This window comes from Diadema setosum, chromosome 8, assembly GCF_964275005.1.
Source record: "Diadema setosum chromosome 8, eeDiaSeto1, whole genome shotgun sequence".
In the NCBI taxonomy this organism is placed as follows: Eukaryota; Metazoa; Echinodermata; class Echinoidea; order Diadematoida; family Diadematidae; genus Diadema; species Diadema setosum.
The window spans coordinates 28,105,915-28,126,746 of NC_092692.1; the positions used below are offsets into that span (position 1 = coordinate 28,105,915).

The 20,832-nt window shown below is 39.2% G+C and overlaps 1 protein-coding gene across 1 annotated transcript in view; it reads left to right on the plus strand.

Moving 5' to 3' along the window:
* The window catches only part of LOC140232179 (multidrug resistance-associated protein 1-like), a 57,667-nt gene extending 39,239 nt beyond the window's left edge, over positions 1 to 18,428 (plus strand). The window contains exons 24-34 of the mRNA XM_072312318.1: positions 167 to 466; positions 2,963 to 3,020; positions 4,207 to 4,522; positions 11,556 to 11,755; positions 12,246 to 12,372; positions 13,244 to 13,345; positions 14,236 to 14,382; positions 14,784 to 14,942; positions 16,109 to 16,275; positions 17,098 to 17,292; positions 17,922 to 18,428. Of these exons, the coding sequence (XP_072168419.1) occupies positions 167 to 466; positions 2,963 to 3,020; positions 4,207 to 4,522; positions 11,556 to 11,755; positions 12,246 to 12,372; positions 13,244 to 13,345; positions 14,236 to 14,382; positions 14,784 to 14,942; positions 16,109 to 16,275; positions 17,098 to 17,292; positions 17,922 to 18,033 (1,883 nt within the window). The 3' untranslated portion in view covers positions 18,034 to 18,428. The remainder of the gene's footprint in view (positions 1 to 166; positions 467 to 2,962; positions 3,021 to 4,206; positions 4,523 to 11,555; positions 11,756 to 12,245; positions 12,373 to 13,243; positions 13,346 to 14,235; positions 14,383 to 14,783; positions 14,943 to 16,108; positions 16,276 to 17,097; positions 17,293 to 17,921) is intronic.
* Positions 18,429 to 20,832: the final 2,404 nt, after the last annotated feature.

Genomic DNA, 20,832 nt, shown 5'->3' on the forward strand with positions numbered 1-20,832 from the left:
CCCACCCCAAGCAGATTACAAGCACTTCTTGCGAGTAACGGGAGCACAACATATGTATATGTGGCCACTGTGTGTAGTCCAGTCAAGAACACTGGCCCACACGTACAACTGATGTCATCTTTCCTGTGACGTCCCATCTCACCCTGCCCCATTCAACCGCACCCAGGTTTTCTGACGATGGCAGCCCTCGGGACCCTAAATCACGCCGTGGTCATGGCAGCGGGCCGCCTCCACCACATCCTCCTGATGGCGGTGGTTCGCTACCCCATGGCGACCTTCGACGTCCTCCTCCGCGGCAGCCTCCTGAACCGCTTCACGTCGGACGTGAACACGCTGGACTGCGTCCTCGCCGAACACCTGGACGACTTCCTCACCGTCTCGCTGGACACCGTTTTCGCTTTTGTTGTCATTTGCGTTTCTACTCCCTGGTTCATGGTGGTAGCGCTCCCGCTCACTCTGGCATATGGTATCATACAGGTACTTGGTAGTTAGCATCTACTACCTATTATTTTGTCACTTTGTATTAGCTGTGATCTTGTGATACAGTAAATACACAGCCTTTAAGGCACAGGCTTCTCCAGTTCTGTCTTCACAGAGCTGGACTACTGTTATCTCTTGGGAGTCTCTTCCCTTGCTAATCTCCACTTGCTTGGTTGTTCAGTTTGCATTTTTGTTTTTTCATTTATGTGTGTGTGTGAAGCACAGGTTCTTTGCTTGGTGTCATGCCCCTGCAGTCCTAGCTCACAGCCCCTCTTTGCATGCCAACATGTATTGCTACATGTAGAATTGATATTTCACACAAGCACACAGTCAAACAAGCCATTAAGATTGTCAGAGAGCAACAAACGGAGGCAATAGATTTGTCAGATTTCTAGCAAATATAAAGTGCTGGACAGACATCTCTCATACACCAGTTTTAATTCCTTCAATGGCATCAGAATTAGAAAAATAGGATTATTTGTTCATTGTGCATGCATGAAACTACATTTGCTGAATGATGCCTTACCTATGTTACTTTGTTCCTCTGTTTTACACGATATCTGGTAATCTTAAAGCATTAGCTTACTGTATGTACATGTAGTTGCATTGCCAAGAAAATGTTCTCAACAAGAAAAAAAGAAAAATGACAACAAGAAGCATGATTCACCAGTTTCCCAGACTTTGTCCAAAGTAGTTGTTTTATTTGGAGAAGAAAGTAGTTGTCACATTCATTGAGTTGTGTGACTGCCATTAGCGACCCATTTGAATACAAGGTCCATGAGAGTTTGGGCTGGTAGCCCTTGATGGGGGAAAAAAAGTGAATGGAAACCTCAGCGACCCCTACTCGGGTGAGAAAGACCTCAGGCAGTGCAAGTTTTCTGCCAGATTTCTCTTTCCGATGATGTTCTACTGTCCTCATTTTGCTTCTCTTGTCTAATCTACTTCCACCGCTGACCACACAAAATGAACATACAAGTACGTACAGTCTCTTTTCATGGGCAAGAAATGTCTCTTCGACGCCTGTTTAAGTATTTTGGAGTTTGTGTCCTAATAAGATTAGAAACTTAAAACTATTCACAGACTAGTAAACATCAGTGAGATACACATTCCTCCTGTGGCAGGGTGATGTGACACAAAATGACTGTGACAAATTCAAAGTTGGTACACAGCCACGCAAGCTTGAGCCAAAATGTGTACAGAGAGCTGTAGTGAACATAGACAGTATCTTTCCAGTGCCAAATGTAGCCTACATTGCGACTTCACAGAAAGTGTAAAGACTCACAACATGAAGGCCTTTTTTTTTACATCATGGTCATCAAAATATTGTACAAGAATCACATTAATTTGGTGAAGTTTTTTTGCTACTTCATCTAGTGTCTTATCCCATGGTAGAGGGAATTGATAATATCACATCGGATTCATAAGATACAGGTATCTTTTTTTTTCCACCTCTCTGTGTCTTGGTCTCACACATGTGCATGCACACTATATATAAATACATACACGTACACCCATTTAAACTCTGTTGATATGCGATCATGGGGGTATCAATAGCAAAGAGGAACTTTGATGTAGTAATGCTGCTTTCCATATTGTCACCTGGTATGCAGCGGTTAGCAACTGATGTCGTTCAGCGGTGAAGGAGTGTAATATTTATGCAGTGCTGCTTCTTACTCCATCGTGCAGTGGTTGACTAGTCCAGCTGTTCCTCTTTCTCCTTGCATTTTGTTTACACTTGACGTCGCTCGCCCGGCAGAAGCGCTCTAGCATGAAATTTGACCCCAATATCAAATTTTTGTTCATGGCATAATTTGACCGTTTTGAAAAGCTCATTTACGTGGTGTGATCATTATTTCATGTGATTTGTCGAGTCCACAAGCCTTAGGGCCTTTCTGCCAGGCAGGCGACAATAATGCACAGGTATGGGAACTTTATAGTAGGTTTATATCCCTTGACACTGATGATGGATAATGTCTGGAATATCAGGAACTAACTTCGTAGGTGTGCAAGATATCTGACTGGTAACTTTTAATAGAGGCCTACAGTGTATTAGGTGACTTCTTCAAAACAGCTCAGATATATTATATAACAGATTACCCACCTCTTTCATAAACATGCAGCCTAGATCCAAGACTTCTGGTCTGACACAGTATATAGATGCCCTAAACCTAGTGTGCATTTCCTTAAAGGTAGGAATTTTGTTCACCAAGGCTCTGACAGCTTTCGAGATACTCCGTGAATATCTGTGAACCATTTGTGAAACTTTCCTTCATTGTTATCATAGATAAGTTAATAATGTCATCTGCAGCGTGCTTTGTATTTCATCCTTTCTTTGTTTTGGTCTTTTTTTTTATGACATTTGACTGATGCCATTTCTTTATTAATGTGTCATTTCTCTCTTGCAGGATTCATTTGGAGAATTATGAAAATATTCATACACGTGCATAATTTGATTCATCCCATTCTTATTGGAAATCCACAGCCTTCGTCATTACTAATGAGGTTCACTTGACTCCACATGCGCTGGGAAGCTGGAACTGGTGATATTTCATTTCCCACCGCGCCTTATGAAGGGATGCAATCATGATATAACCCTGTGCCAGCAACTCTCCATTGTACGTCAGCTGTATTCAGCAGTCGCAGATAGTCATATTTGTCCCTTTAGCGCACATAGGTGGAGGATTGGAGACGAATATTGAAATGTGGCAACATTCAATGATGAATGTGGCCATATGTTTATGCGCAAGTACGATGTTGGTTTTTCGTATAGTATGATGTATGAGCTTGGTCACATGTACCCTTGTATTGTCAATGTGTGATTATCCATCCTTAGGTTGCTGATGACTTGCAGAGGAAAGAAAGCAACATTTACCTTCTATTTCTACCACTAAAAGTCTTTTAACAGTTTTCAGTTATATATTCTTAACTTGGAACTAGGAGAGCATTAACACTGTTGAAAGCTTTTGGCATTAATTTACCTCTGATTCTCAAGTGTTGCTACGCTAACATTTACTCAGATCTACATAAGAATAATGATATGGATATTTATAATGCCTCTTACCACTCTGTAAAGTGTGTACTCAAAGGCATGCAAAAAATTCCTCTCACACATACACTTCTCGTCTGCCAAATTCGCTGTTTATGCAGTATATTTTGCAGTCTTTTTACTTCAACAAATTTTACAAGCTAAGTATTCTTTGCAAAATTGACAGCTCTTAAAAGAATATATATATATATAACCTTCTATGACAGAGCTTTTTTGTATACCATCTCAAAAGTTAGAAATCAGTAAATTTGAGACTTCAGAAAGGGGTAATATTTATTCGCATTCTGCTGTTGTGGTTCTGTATCATGAATTTAGCCACTTTGAAAAGTGCCTTAAATCATGAAATTTACAGTGTATGGCATTTACATAGCTATTTCTTTGAAATAGCACCAGTGATTGGGCTCCAATTCATTGTTTGTCTTTTTTTCCTCAGGAAAGCATCAGTATGGTGCTTCGAAATCACTGTGGTACCAGTTTCGTTCTTCCCTACCTCCCCCTCCCCCAAAGCTAGAATCCCAAGCCTTATGTATTAGTGTCAATGTATCAGTGTTCATGTCCAAGTGGGTAACAAACTTGGATCAGGCCTGTCGTATTTTGTAGAATGGGAAGCCCCACAAACCCCACCTGCCTGTAGTCTCATACTGACCACACCCTGCACCCCTTGTGCCCCTCGCTGCTAGGGCAGGCCTATGGCTGTACATAGGCGACCTCCTGCTGTTTGCCGGCAGCGTGCGGGCCACCACACACCTCCACCACGTGCTGGTCACCGACGTCCTGCGCTACCCGATGGTCTTCTTCGAGACCACGCTGAAGGGGCAGCTGCTGAACCGCTTCAGCAAGGACGTGGACGAGATGGACACGTGGATGGGGCAGAACCTGCGCACCATGCTGCTGGTCTGCACCAAGTACGTCCGCACCATCGCCGTCATCTGCGCCGTCCTGCCCTTCTTCACCCTCATCATCTTGCCGCTCAGTGTTATCTGCACTCTGATGCAGGTACAAGACACACACACACACACACACACCCCGCTTTCTCGGGACTTCCCCTATTTTCCTCATTTTGGTGACTTCGCACATGTTGGTCTTAGGATTAATCAGATGGCTCACTTTCTTCATCTTTTAAATCGTGATTTTAAAAAAAAAAGAAAGTTTGACAAGGCACATAACACCTGAAGTGTGGGGACTTATGGAGACTGACATAATGTCATTGTTCTTGTTTACGTCTTTTGTGTTGTGGTGCCAGCCTTGTTTGGGAAACCAGGGTAGAAATTATGCATGTTACGTTTGGGTGCTTCTTATTCTTACCTGCCAATCTACTTGTTCATTCATGTAATTTTCCAGATACATACTTGACTAACTAGCATGTGGATAATTCCTGGATTTATGTGCTTATGTTAGCTTATTTTGCATTATGTGTCCACACAGAAGCGTATGATGTAGAGTTTCTGCTGATTATTAAAGATACATCTTCAATGTCTCCTGCATTGCAGGGATTATATCAGGAGAAAGGGGTGATACAGATGCTCTGAATTGTGGGGATGAAGGTGCTTTTTTGTTGTTGTTGCTTTGTGTTGTTGCTTTTAGTGGGGAAAAAAGGACAACAATTAATTGGGAAAAAATACATGTATTCTGCTAAAGCTATGCAACAGAACCACTTCAACACAAGTTGATTAAAAAATAGTATATGCTGGTATTAGTACACATTGTCCCTTGTCCCAAAGTCCACTCAGGTCTATGTTTGTATAGTATCTTGTTTTGTTTTGCTTTCTTTTGTATTTAACGTGAGTGTGGGGGTTTGTTTTGTTTTTCCGTATGTAATTGTTAATGTCATTTTTGTTCTGCTTTTCTAATGTACTTTGAACAGATCTATCATCTACCAAAAAAGTCCAGCCTAGTTAGGGTTGAGGGGGCCTTCGAGAAATTGTGTGAATGGCACAAAGCATGAAGAAATATATGAACATTTCAGAACATTTCAGAATTGTTTATATACTACTCTTAAAGAGTGGTATAAACTATTATCAGCAGTCGAAGAGTCTTTACAAGACAAGACTTCAGTTTATATTCTGCTGTTGTTGCTGTAGGTTTGTACAAAGTTTAACAAGTTGATTTGACAAAAGTATACAAGATTTTTATTCTGTGTTACAGTGTCAGTCTGTTTTCAGAGAATTCAATCCACCATCGTGAATTTGCACATTATACCTTTCATGTTGAAATGACAAACTCATGAGTAGCATATTTCAGCCTCATTCCATTCATTGCTCGCATCCTTGAGAACTTTCCGCATGAAAGTGATATTAATCTTTGGTAACATTTGTGTAATAAATTACTTTAATGAAATAATGGCTTGATTTATGAACCTCCCCACCCAACCCCCCCCCCACCCCACCCCATCATGCATCAAGCACATTATGACCTAATGTACAAGCTTACATTGATAGTGCAATTGTTTTGTTTGTGACAAAGCCATGCATCGTTGAATAATTCAAAATACAAACATTTTTTGTAACAATTTGAAGGTCAGTAATCCTTTGGGATTATCATTCAACTACTCTTCTAATTATGAGGCTATGTATCCTTCAAGATTTGAATAACAGTCATTTTGTTTTGTATTTTAATAATGATAATGACCTGCATCTGTACACATTAATATAACAACTGCTTTTCAAGGTGTAAGGCCATACATTCCATACACTATGATATGACCATGCATCTTCTAATGCTTTCGCTCCTTGTATTTTGTGCTTAAATTGACCCTGAGATTTCTCATCCATGTCAGAGCAGCTCATTTCACTTTGAGACATACATTTTGTAAGTTATATCCACCCCGTCAGGGTTTTTTTTTTTTTTTAATGACACATGACATATACTGTAAAAGTGGAAATTTTCGCAGTGCTGAAATTTTCGCGCATTTCGCACAACCAGAAACTAACGCGAAAATAAAAGCATGCGAATATTTTTGCTTGCCATGTGTTCCTGTGCGTGATGTCGTGATTCCGCAAAATTAAAAATACGCGAAACTCTTCTTACCCGGCCAAGCTCGAAAAATTAGTCGTGCGAAAATATCCACTTTTACAGTACCTTCCATCAAGCATTTCCATGTGAGTGTTCAGATTGAACAGGCCCTGAGAAAATGTTGTTTTTACAATTTCTTCATTCATTTGTGTGGGTTTCTCTGATATCCTGTATGGAGAAGGTTTGGCTTATAGGTTGTTTGAATAGTTTTTATTTTTTGCCCAAAGTCGTGTTTTTCACATTTGTATACAGTAAAAGTGGATATTTTCCCACGAGTAATTTTTTGCACTTGGCCGGGTAAGATGAATTTCACATGTTTTTCATTCTCCAGATTCTGTTGAATGAGGACATTGACTACTGAAACATATGGCATGCAAAAATATTTGTGTGATTTTATTTTTGCACTAGGTTGTGGTTGCGCAAAATGCGCAGAAATTTCCACTTTTACAGTAGACTAGTAATGATTAAAAAAAAAAAAAAAAAAAAACTTTGATGATATCATTATGTGTATTTACAACTGTAGATTCTGATGCATTCTTACTTTCCCTTGGCTGGAAATTGACACAGGAATAGGTGTAAATATTCACAATTGTTGCAATCAAATGAATGGATGCTCTATGAAGGATTATACAGTATAGTTGTAAATGGTAATGACATTGCACACTCAATTTACAAATGGGGGCGCTGTGGCATCGTGGATAAGACTACCAATTCCCAATCAGAAGACCCGAGTTCGATTCTCGCCCAGTGCATACATCCTTGGACTACAATATGTTTTTACACACAATGTGTCTCTTGACTGAGGTGTATGAATGGGTACGTGGCAGTGCTACCTGATAATAATGGCAGGGCCCTCTGATAGAGCAGTGGCAATACCGAAGAGGCTACCCTGGATTATTGTAATACCTTATTATTGTAATTCAATGTCAAAACTCAATTTAATGTGTGGGGATAAGAATGACATTTGTAATATCTGATGGATCATTTTTTGTTTGTTTGTACCTTCCCTGCCTTTGTTGAAATCATCTGAACTGGGGAATTGGTCTATCAATTCTTCATTGAAATGACTCCTGTATAATGCAGAGAAGAAATAACATTTTGTTTTTTCAGGCTTTTTAGTCAAAGGTGAGGTCCGACTTTAATTTAACTAGTTTTTTGTTTGTAGAAATGTGCAGTCAGCTCAAGATGGCGTTTTGTGCCTTGTCACATTTGATGTCCATTTTTTGGCTTATCTTTACTAGCATGTGGTCTTCATGAAGGAGGTATTTAAGAGCGTTGAGTGAACTACAGTGTATTATTTTTTTTTTTTAAGTGTCTTTACAAAATTATACATGGTAGGTGGGCTTTCTGGGGCTTATTGTCTCCTTCCTTTGTTTGTTTGTTTGTTTGGTTTTTTTTTTGTACACTACAGAGGTTAATATCTCCCTCACTAATAGCTATTGATCTCTAAAAAGTAACAGTTTTTATTTTTCACGCCACTTTTCATTCCTTCCCTTCTCCAGCCGTCAAAACCGAGATGTTTTGCAATTATTGATCGGTGTGTGCAACTTGCCAATAATTTCCTTTCTTTATTGATAGTGAAGAAGTGCTCTTTTTTTTCTTGATTCTTCTATTGCAAAGATGTATTCATTCATTATTCTTCTTTTCCAAAGATGTATTTCCTTCAACTCAGCATCATTCATCAGCTCAAAGTCAACTTAATGCCAGCTTTGCCTCCTTTGCCATTCCAGTCAAAATTCCATATGAATCCAATTCAAGAGAAATATTTATGTATGTATACTATTCAAAAACAGCAACATTGCATTGCCTCATCCATTATGCAAATTTACCAGTCTCTTCACAGGAATACCAACTCTGCAGCTCATGCCATGCCATGTGCAATATTCTAATAGTATACTTCTGTATGTGTGTCATTGAAATATGATTCGTAATCTTCTCATTGGCATTAGTGGATGCAAGCCATATTGTACCTGAGCCTTTCTGCAAGGATTTTGACCCATTGACGACTAGTCCCGAGAATACTCGGGCAGGTCCCTCTGGAAAATGTGTGTCATAGCAAAATGGGCTCCTCCTCAACAGGTGAAGATGTACCAGAGTTGCCATTGCTGTCCCCTTCTTCCCCCCCCCCCCCCCGTCTCTCTTTTTCCCCTCTATTTCTTTCTTCCTCACTTTCCATTCCCTCTCTTTCACCATTTTTTTTTTTGTCTCTGTCTCTCTCATACAGCACACAGCATATCTGTTGATTTTCATTCTTAGCCCATACGAAAACTAGTCCCAAGTAGACTCGGGCAGATGTCTATGGGATGTCTATGGGAAGATCAGCTCATCCTCAACGGGTTAAAGATTAGGCAAGCAGTGAAGAGTAAAAGGCTGAGCAGTGGACTTCAGCTTAACTGTTTCTTTTCCCACCTAGTTTCAGAAGGGTGGATCGGAGAAAAGGGGATTTTGTTTTGCTGGTGGATTACTCTCGGGGTTGATTTGCTGCTTTAAAACAAATTTGTATGACGTCTGTGAGACGTGCTCCTGAGCTACGCAGACGGCTGCAGAATATCTTCCGCAGGAAAACATAGTCTTTTATTTCAATTTTATCTATGTGGTCAAAGGGCAAAATAGCTCAATAGCAAGTATATCTCTGTGTGGTACTACCAGCAAGGTGACACTGAACAGTCCCACAGGAGAGGAGTGAGACCAAACCTGATCTGTGTCGAAGGCGGAACGTACCCATCTACTAGTCAGCTGCTGGCGTATCTTTCATGTCATGTACTCCGTGGATTGTGTCGGGCCGCCATTGCATTTTACAATAAACAATGTATTTGCTTCACGATGCTGTTTGTTTTCCTGGAATCTGCAATGTATCATTTTTGCATATATTGAACAGTCAGAAAGAATGTAATCCCCCATGAGCTTACCACTTTTCCACTGATGATTGATTTTTGTAAAATGACACTGACATGCTTTGCATTTTATGCAGTATCACCTCCCTGTTCCAACAGTCTATTGTAGTTTTACCTCCTCATATGCCGAAGTTCATTCGTGCTTACATGGTTGTCATTACATGATATATCCGGAATGAAATATATCCTATCGTCATGACCGCGTCAGATATAGTGCTTAATCAAATGAACATCTGCTTTGCTGGGACTGGAATATTACAGCAGTCTGCCAAACATGCTTCATTTAGCAGTTTTATCAGGCTCTCTTAAAAAGGGATTTTTTTTTTTTTACCACCATACATGCCAACATTTCAAACTGTCGGTTTTATATATCTCCCATATACACTACCATGTTATCACAGTTGCATTCAAAATGACTATATATACTCTAGATTCATCTGCTGGTGTACCTCCCATCAGTACATACGTAGGAAAAAACGTAATAGTATGCCACATATAATTTCATCTCAGGAATTTAAATATTTATGTGAAATAATACAGTAATACCAGCACCACATGTCATACACAATATCCTGCATCCGCATTGTATTTTGCAATGTTTTTGATCACCCGAATTTCGTGAGTTAACCAATATTATGAAATCAACATCTCACAAAAATATTTCCTGCTGTAACACAAATACATAATACACCATCCCAAAAGTGTAAGATTTATAAATTTTCCTCTAAAAGGGATAACACTTTTTTTTCTCATCTAGTCAATATGTTTATTGCCTGCAAATTCAACCACTAGTGAAATTGTCTTACAAGTTCCAATTTGTGAAATATTATACTGGCAAAATATGTGGCGCATGCAGTGTATTGTGTATACTGCGTATCTTGCTGTCATGTACACCTAAAGCAATTCATGGCTCCAGGGCTACATGTAACTTGTCTAATCATTACCTCTTTTCAGTGTAGGAAAGTTATGTCTTCATCATAATCAGTATTTACTGCTCATATTACAATGTATATCTTGAGCTTCAATATTCATTTTTCTTCATCCATTCTTTCTAATATGCCTGCACTAATGCTTGCTATATTATTTTTCTTCTGGCTGCACTTTCGCTTTTTATGTTTCTCACTTTTGATTTTGTAATGGTACAGTGCACTATCTTTCACACTAATGGCAGTGAAGCAGTATACCAGATGCCCTAAATGTAACTGTCAGACATTTCTTTGTGAAGGCTGCCCCATCAACTGAGTTTGTATGACATCTTGTTGCCTGAAGATAATGTTATGAACAGCATTCCTGTTTAATTATCCTGTTCGGAATTTGTGACTATTATGGATGTGCTCCAGTAGTAGGTCCTTGCTAAAACTCACCAGGACACCACTAAAAGAAAATCCTCAAGCCAGTGAGCTGTTTGAAGTTGTATCTGTATTTGTCGTGTACTTTATGCTGGTATACTGTTTCACTGCTGGGTTGGTCGTTATTTTATGTGATTCCATGTTTGTGTCTGTGCTGCATGTTTTCTTTTGCTACATGTACAATGTAGATACAATACTATGTGTTTGCTTTGCCTCCATTTCTCCTAAACGTGAATGTAAACAGAAAATCTCTCAATCGATTCAATTGCACCATTTGTCAAAGCATGGCATAGAAATGTTTCAAGATGTATCTTATCTGCTTGTGTCTCATAATGTTGTGAGTCATCTCAAATAAAGCAATGCCTTTGATATCATGGAATAAAAAAATTTTAAAAAAAGACATTTTGCATTGTGATCATTGCCATTAAATTCATAGCACAGACTGTCATCCAATGATTACAAATTGTGAGAATTTTAAAGGTATAAGATCTGTCTCATCATTATCTTCATCTAGTTTTCTCAAATGAAATTTTGGCATATTTCCATTAAATGACATGTATCAACATTGGACATACAAATCTCTGTGCCCATGCTACAAGTTTTGAGTCATTCTCGGGGTCTTGATCACATTCGTTTCTCCACCTCCCTCTTAATCAGTGCTTAGAGACATTTTGATATGATAAACACTTTATAAATATTGTGAATTACTACTTTTATTTTTATTATCATTATCATTAATCTCATCACCATTAATGTCCTCCCCCGTCTTGCCAGCGATTCTACATCTGCACGTCACGGCAGCTGAAGCGTCTGGAGTCCATCTCACGGTCTCCGATCTACTCCCACTTCTCGGAGACGATCGTGGGCACGAGCACCATCCGGGCCTACAAGCGTCAGGGGGAGTTCATCCACCAGAACGAGCAGCTGATCGACGACAACCAGATCACCTACTACCCAAACATGGCCTCCAACAGGTCAGAGTTCACCGAGAACTTTCCGCTATCTATGTTACCAGTAATTATAGGGTCAATTCAGTGTGATAGATTGAAAAAATATGAGCCCAAAAACATATTTTTCCCAACTTCTTTCCCAAGGGAAGCAATGGTGGCCAATGCTAGTTACATTGTATGAAGAATAATGTTCCTGTTGTTGACGCATTGTAGGTATCTGCCTTTCAAAGATAAATATGTATCTTTGCACAGCAAGTTATAATTATATTATGAGACCCTTGTTCAAGCAATATGTATTTGATTTGTAGAATGCTCCCATGACACACAACAAGAATGCATATAAAATAAACTTTTATCACATTGTTACCATGTTTCTTTCACCCCACATGGAGGCTATGCTGATATCTTTGGCTAATTCAAACCACTTCTGTTCGCTGAATGTGACAGCTAATGCTTCCAAGTCGGGTGAAATTGGAGAGAAACTGGATTTCCTTTCATGTCTTCTTCATTTCAGGTGGCTTGCACTGAGACTAGAGTTTGTGGGAAACTTCATCGTCTTTTTCTCGGCACTCTTCGCTGTGATTGGTCGAAATGAGCTGTCCTCTGGCATTGTGGGTCTATCAATTAGCTATGCCCTTCAGGTATGCTACTTTTCCACTAAGAGTTCCACCAACAGAAAGTGCTACATGGTGTATTGACCTTAAAGCATGCATCACAGAATTATACGGTATCTTGGATTTAGACAGGGGTAATATTACAGAGAATTGCAGCTTTGCTAAAACTACTGGTTCCACATTTTGATGATGAGGAATAGGTTGGATTTGGATGGGGATGTACAGAGGAGTCCATCTTTGCTCTTACTATTGGCTTCACAATTTAACAATGAGATTAACCTTATTTCAGCCAATAGCAGTTACATGTGTATTTGTTTATATTTTATGTGTCAGCACTGCCAAAGCACATATATCATTGTGCTTTGATATTTTATCATGCTGATGTGGTTTAGTTTGTCAGCTCATATCCATAATCATTTACATCATCTGTCTCTTTCCAACACGATGTAAGAGGATGGAGGGGGGGGGGGGCTCTCAATAGTACTAGCACACTGTACATTCTTTCATTGTATGGCTTGCCAAGGTTTAGCTCACTCAAGCTGTATTTTTGATATGATAAAAGAATTTTCAAAACATTCTCTTTCATCTGCATTCTCATTTACGAGTTCTATGTGTCAAAAATTTCCAGAAGGAGCTTCTTTGAGGAGGACAAACTGATAAAAAGCTATTTTTATAACATGCATTTCCCATAGATACATGCTTGAGTATACATGAGACTAGTCTTTCAGAGGGTTGAGAACCGTCTTTAAAATTTGTCAATTTAACTCCAGCCGAGTACAATGGTCATTTTGTGGCATGTATAAACTGGATCATGTATGTGGACAGGTATGTAGGCTGCATTTTCTATCAAAGTACAGTGTGTTGAAGTGCAATGGACATTTCTCTGCTGACCTCTCAGATCACCCAGACCCTGAACTGGATGGTGCGGATGACCAGTGAGCTGGAGACCAACATTGTGGCCGTTGAGAGGGTCAAGGAGTATGCAGAGACACCCACAGAGGTACGTCTTGATCGGTCAGCTCTGACCTGGTCTGACCAGGTCTGATCAGTTTCTCTGAGATGGCAGACTGCATTCTAAATTATCTAGGCCAGTCTGAAACTTTGCTCTGGTTGAAACTTTTGTCATTTGGTTGTTGTTGTTTTTTTTGTTTCCTTCTATGTTTTCTTCTCTTTCCTTTTGCCTTTTCTTCCTTCTTTCTCCTTGTCTCCTGTTCTTCATAGTATTATGATTTTGCTGATTAATCATTCATGCACTTCATCTAGGTATAATCAATTGTTGCTGATATCCACCTTTGCAAAGAGAGGTTTGTTGTCAAGATGCCTATTGAACGTTGTGAGTGCATCTATTCGCCATAGTTCTGCGAGGATAATATTGCAGATATTGGAAGCAGCAATGTGAAGTCACTTTATAGCAAGAAAAGATGGGTTTGATCTCTGAATGATCAGGTTCAGTGTATCAACTAAAAACACACATTTTGGTGCACAGCTTAGACAAAAAAAAGTCCCCCCCCCCAAAAAAAAAAATCAGAGGTATGCAAAGGTGTCAGCTTGTGGTGAACTTTCTTACAAAATTTTGAGTTCATATTGCACCCATAGTATACCCTACTCTGACATTGGTGGAGAGGGTTTTGGTAAGTGTTCATCATGGAGGAGCCCTTTTGAGTTCTTGAGGAACAGCAATGCATTGTAGCTCTATAGAGTAATGAAGTGATGATGTCACAGTATTTTGTTGCAGCTTTGGTTGGAACCAGGTGCAAGCATAAACATTCAGGGCTAGGTGAGGTTGTTCAGAACCAGTTTCCATGGCGATGATGGGCTATGACATCACACTTTGGTACTCTGTAGTTGATGAGGTGAAGGGATGACTGGCCGATTCTTGCTCTTTCATAGGCTGCTGCCATCGTGCCCGATAATCGCCCTGCTCCAAGCTGGCCACAAGAGGGCGGTGTGAAGTTCATCAACTACAGCACTCGGTACCGCGAGGGACTGGACCTGGTTATCAAGGGCATTGATCTGACCATCAAATCTGGGGAAAAGGTTAGTCTCATTCCTGTTTTTTTTTTCTTCTTCTTCTTCGTCTTTTCAGTGATGATATTTGCATGTGATATTTTGTCTTAGATATCATATTTTTTATGATGATAATGATGATGGTTTTTGTAGTAATGACTTTTCTTGTCACTGGTACACTATTTTCATTATCATATACAGTTCTTTCACACTCTTGATTTTTTTTTTCCATTGTTGTACTCTGTTGAAAATTTGGATTGCAAATGTAAGCAAGTATGTCAGTCAGCAAACAGATCAGTAGGCCCAAGGGTTACAATGATCAAGTTACTGGAATCTTGTTGTTTGACGAGAAACTTTGTTGCTTGCGATTTCTGCAATTTCAAAACACTTGATCCTCATCCATCACTGACCCACCCCTATCTGATCACCAGGTGGGCATTGTTGGAAGGACTGGGGCAGGCAAATCCTCCCTCACCCTCGCCCTCTTCCGCATCATCGAGCCCGCAGGAGGACAGATCGAGATCGACGGCATCGACATTGCCAAGATCGGACTGCGAGACCTGAGGTCGCGCATTACCATCATACCACAGGTGAGATTAATTTCTAGCAGGAGGGTGAAATTGTTGGGAGGGAGATGAAGTTCATTGGTACACAAGCAGTATTGGTGTTTTAAATACCCAGACACGAGGATCTCTTTAGAAGTTCTTACATGCCTCTTTATTGATAGTTTGAAAATTGCAAAGACTGCTAATATTTTTCACTTGGTTTCTCTAGGAGGGGAAAAAAGGATTGCATTTTCTCTCATGTGATTTTAAAGGAAACCAAAACCCAAAGAGAAATGTGGATTGAGTGAAAGCAGCAACATTAGTAAAACACATCAGTGAAAGTTTGAGGAAAATGGGACAATCAGTGCAAAAGTTATGAATTTTTTAAAGTTTTGGTGTTGGAACCACTGGATGAGGAGACTAGTAGAGGTTATGATGTCATGTGTGGACAACAAGATAAAGAAAATATAATGGGAATTCTACAAAAATTCATTTTTCATGAAAATTACACATTCCATCAACTTGGTACTGACATATGTCAAGGGTAGTAATTACTCCCCCTACTTTCTGAAAGCGGTTAGTCAAGTGCTTTTTCATTATGCTAGAAAAGTGAAAACATGTTGAATTTTCTTTATATTTTCTTTATAATCATTGTCCACACATGATGTCATAAACTCAAGTAGTCTCCTCATCCAGCGGTTCCAACACCAAAACTTTAAAAATTCATAGATTTTGCATCAACTGTCCGATTTTCTTCAAACCATCACTAATGTGTTCTACTAATGTTGCTGCTTTCACTCAATCCACATTTCTATTTGGGTTTTGGTTTCCTTTAAGGGTAGGACTAGAATTAGCTTTTGCCAAGTGTTTGTCATGTTTACTTCTGAATCAGACAAGGTATAAAGCTATAACAACCATACCATGCACATTGAGCATGCATAGTGGAATGGATGAATTAGCCAAATGTGTGATGTTCATGTCGTAAAAAAATCGCATCTCAGAAAAAGCAAAAGTGGAAGATGATTAGAGTAGTAGCTGCAAGACCAAGAAGTGGATGCTATTGCGCAAGGTAAATTGTAAATTTTCTCTGCCAGGAGAATGTGTTATTTGTTGCTGGAAAGTACTTGTTGCTGGAAAAGGGTAATCCCTTTTGTTTTCGAATCATGTCACACACTCATAGAAGGCTTTGCTACACATTTTCCTATTGGTAGGATCCTGTTCTGTTTGCCGGCTCTCTGCGCATGAACCTCGACCCCTTTGAGAGCTACACGGACGATGACATCTGGCTGGCCCTGAAACTGTCTCACCTGCACACCTTTGTCTCGGGTCTACCGGAAGGACTCCAGCACGAGTGCACGGAGGGAGGGGAGAATCTCAGGTGGGGCATGACTTTCCGGTCCATATTCCTCATCATCCTGTATTCCTCATGCAAGATGTTATATAGATGGTGGTTGTCATAGCAACAGATATGATGGTTATGGTGATAAAGAGGATGCTACTGAAGAGAGAAATGATAGTGATGATAGTTTAGATAGCTGCTTCTTTATGGCTACAGCAAAAGAAGTAAATATGATGGTACTGATGATAGAGATTCCTCATCATCCTGTCTTACTGATGCAAGATGTTATATAGATGATGGTTGTCATAGCAACAGTTATGATTGTGATGGTGATAAAGAGGATCCTGCTTAGGAGAGTAGTGATAGTGATTCTGTATGGCTACAGCAAAAGAGGTAATGATGGTAATGGTAAGTTTGATGCTTGGTATCCAAAATTATGATGTTTGTAGTCGTAATGATGATGATGTTGATCATGTTGAACAAAAGTAATGAGGAATAGGAGTTCATAAAGAAGAATGAAGACAAGCTTACCAACTAACAGTGACAAAGCTAATTCATTCTTGATTATATTCTATTTTGTCTATGGTTTCACTCCAAGTGAGCGAGACATATCTAACCTCTGCATTTCAGATCAGTCATGAGGAATTTATTACCTACACACTCTAACAAGCTCCACACCAATGATTGGAAATATTCAACATTCACAATTTTATTCTACTAATACTTTATTTCATCATTGTTTCATTTTATGTAGCAGAAAGGATATAAAAACTTATTTTGACCTAAATCCTGTTCTTTTATATTAGAATTGTATTCTAAAGTTTGTTTTCGTTATTTTCTTATCGCTGCATTGGCTTCTAGTGTCGGTCAGCGTCAGCTGATCTGCCTAGCGAGGGCGCTGTTGAGGAAGAGCAAAATCCTGGTGTTGGATGAGGCCACAGCAGCGGTGGATCTGGAGACGGATGACCTAATTCAGGCCACGATACGCACCGAGTTCTCAGAGTGTACCGTCATCACTATAGCACACAGACTGAACACCATCATGGATAGCACAAGGTGGGTGAGGAGGGGAGATGGTGAGATGAATGGGGGGGGGGGGGGGGGGATACCTTTTATTTCCTAGCAAGTCTGGTCGTAGATTATCTACACCAGTAGTAGGGAAATCTCCATTCATGCAATATTCGACAAATTTAGTATTAATAACGAATGCTTCAAGCTACGCCATGAATGACAGTGACTGCTACCAGTAGTTGTGTGTTACATGTACTTGAAAAATAAAATCTCTGCAGTTTTAACTTTGTCCTTGTTCCGTTAATTTGAGAGGAAAAAAAAACAAGATGATACTTTGCGGAAATGAAGTGCAGATATGTCATCGTTTTCATATATGCTCCACAGAATGAAGTATTGCCACTATTACAGAAAACAATGGCAGTAAACATTTTGATCATACAGTGTAGATAATTAAATGCTTACAAGTAGTCAAAATAAACATAAACTTTTACAGTATGTATTCTTTTCAATTACAAATTTTAGCATTCTTCTGTGCTCTTACTGAAACATGGCAATGGAATTATGGGTACTTTAATAGTTTATTAGTCGATGCCATATTTCCTTTTGTAAATGCAAACCTCAAAAGACCCCAAGATCAGCATCAGGAAAAAAAATCTTCTCACTCCTCCTCGCAGGATTCTGGTGATGGATGCGGGGCAGATTGCCGAGTTTGACACACCCTCCGAACTCCTCGCCAAGGGAGGAATCTTCTACGCCATGGCCAAGGATGCAGGCCTGGCGTCATGACAACCGCAGTGCATCTCAGCCCCAGACACACCGGGAATTGCTACGCTTCATTGAAAGCATCCTGTGGGTGTGGCTGAAAATTATGTGCAGATATTTGATGCTTGGTGAAAGGGTAAATGAGTTATTGCCGTGCTTAAAAACCAAACCAGCACCCTTTGGCCTCTCACTTTATGTGAGTGTGTAGGATGAAACTTCAACTCTCAGTGATGTGCTCTCTCAGATGAAGTATTGCTAGTGCTTCGGTTTTATTCATGTTAGAATTAAACAGGATTTATCTCATAGAGACATTCTGCTTACTTGTGCAAGTAAAATCAACGCAAAATATCATTGAATGTTGGATGGACAATAAACAGGCATCAAGACAGTTTTACAAATTAAATGTCTGTGAACTGTAAAATGAGATCTTTCTGGGAATGCGAGATTTTTTTTTCTTTTTAACCTGACATAAATGTCTCTTGCATGGAATTCTTCACATCTTGTGCATGCCAAAGTGGACAAAAACACAATTTTTCTTCAATTTGTAGTAAAACTGCAGCTTCTTTTGTCTTCAGAATGCCACTAATAATGTCTGCAAAGAAACATGAAGATACTATGGATAGATAATTCTTAGTGTTTCATGAGTCATCGTGCAGACCTAGTAAAGCAACCCCATGCGAGTGAGGTATGTGCCATTACCTAAGCAACATTATAAGTCCTTATATGTTTATAGCTGCAACATTAAAGGACCTTTCCTCTTGGTATGTTCTCCATAAAGAAAGCATTGGTCTCAAACATAGAGTTCCGCCTGGTACAATTTTTCGTCTTCATATCCTTTCATTCTGCCATGTGTGTGCTTAGGGAGAAGTTGCTGTGGCTATCGCTCATTTTTCTTCCAATGTAGAAACGTGCATAGTTTACATGGTAACTGATTGGTAGACATTGTGTTACAGCATTGTAACTGTTCCTTTTTGGCGATAATGTATATTTCGTAAGTTGTACACGTATGTCCAATGTACTTTTTCCGCCTTGTTATTCTATCGTATACCATAGCTTACCACAAGTGATACAAGGTATTTTATCAGATACAGGAATGATACCAAAGAAAACATACATGTATATTACAAAAAGTGGAAAGGAGAAAGTATAGAACTGTATGTTATTTTGTTGCAAGCTTCATCAAGCTGGTTTTGAAAGGTTTTTGTAAGGGAATCAGGAGGATCCCCTGCAGATATTAATAATGATTTTGATGTTGGGAAATTGTAACTATTATCAAGTGTGATGAGGATGTTGTCTACTTGTGTACAACGTGAAGGGCATTATTTAAACCAGTGCAAAATCTGTGGCATGAATGCACTGATACAATTATATGACTTAGCTTATAATGTATGTGCATAATTTGTGTCTTCATTGAAAGTCTTCTTTCTTGATATGTTTTTTTTTTTTCAACGCAACCAGCCAAGTGAGATGTTTGTGCTCTTCCTGGAATATTAATTTTGTCTGCTTTGTGGTGCCAACCCTTCTAGCCAATTTACCAAGAGTGCTGAATTAATGATTTTGATGAAGCGAGATAATTAGTAATTTTATTTGTGCATTTCTTAATTTTTTTTATTTTTTTGCTTTAGATTTGCAGCTTCTGTAGCTGCATTTTATACATCCAGAATAGCTTACAAGATCTTTTTTTTTTCTTTTTCTTTTTTTTGCAAATTCAAACATTCAAAGTGTCTGTGAAGAAAAGCAATAACAACAAGCCCTATTTATTTGCCAGTTGTGTACATGTCATGCATGGTGTGAAGAAAACACATACATGCAGACACACAATTTTTGTTCAGTCCTGTACTCTCACATTACAGTATAAAGGCTATTGCATCACCAGTGATCAGCATTTGTTACAAGTTGTGCAAATATATCGTATACCTGCATTGAACCCTGTTTTTATAGCTGAGCATTATGTGTTAAAGAAAACAATGTTCAATTGCTCAGTTCTCGTGCAGCATTCATTATTTGATGTAAGTTTGATATTTATGATAAAATTACTGGTATCATCACACATTGTCATTGGGAGTTTGGAGCAAGTGAAGAGCATAGTGGAGAGTTCACTTTCCTTTACCTCAGAGAGTAATCTCATGTGATTTGCCTCAGCAGGTAGGAGGGCAAGGTCAGGTGATCGGTCATGTGGATTTGGTCATGTGACACAGCCAATTGGAAGTCACTTTCATCATGACTTTTTATAGTGATTGTGTGTAGTTTTCATGGTGATGTTCACGCTCGCACAAAAATGGGCATTCACCATGCAGAGAAAGTCTCTCAAACAGCATGTGCTCATTCCAGTTGAATTATTGGAACTGAAGATAGGAAGTAAGCCCCATGCATGTTATGCACCAAAGAAGTATATTGCAAGAGTACATGGAAAAAAAAAAATGTTTGCATTCTTTCTTGGTGCCATGGCAAGTATGAATTCATCTTACATATGCGTAGAACTAGTTCGTGTATGCAAAAGCAACATTGGCTGTATGGTTAAGTGTGCAATGTTGACACGGTGCCAGGTATTGTAACAAACCAATAAGACGGAGTGACACAAGTCAAGTATTGCAGTGTAACGTAACATAATACATAACAAAAGACACATGCATGAATACATGTTATTAATTATGTTTGATACATCTCATTTAATTTGAGGTTCTGCCCTTTGTGCTTCATTTATGCAAAGATTGTTCCAAATCACACCAAAAAAAAATAGTTAAATAAAAAAATACTTATGAAGATGTTATGTTTCTAGATGCAGGGGAAAAGAATGGGGGAAGCGCAGGTGTTGGTATTAAT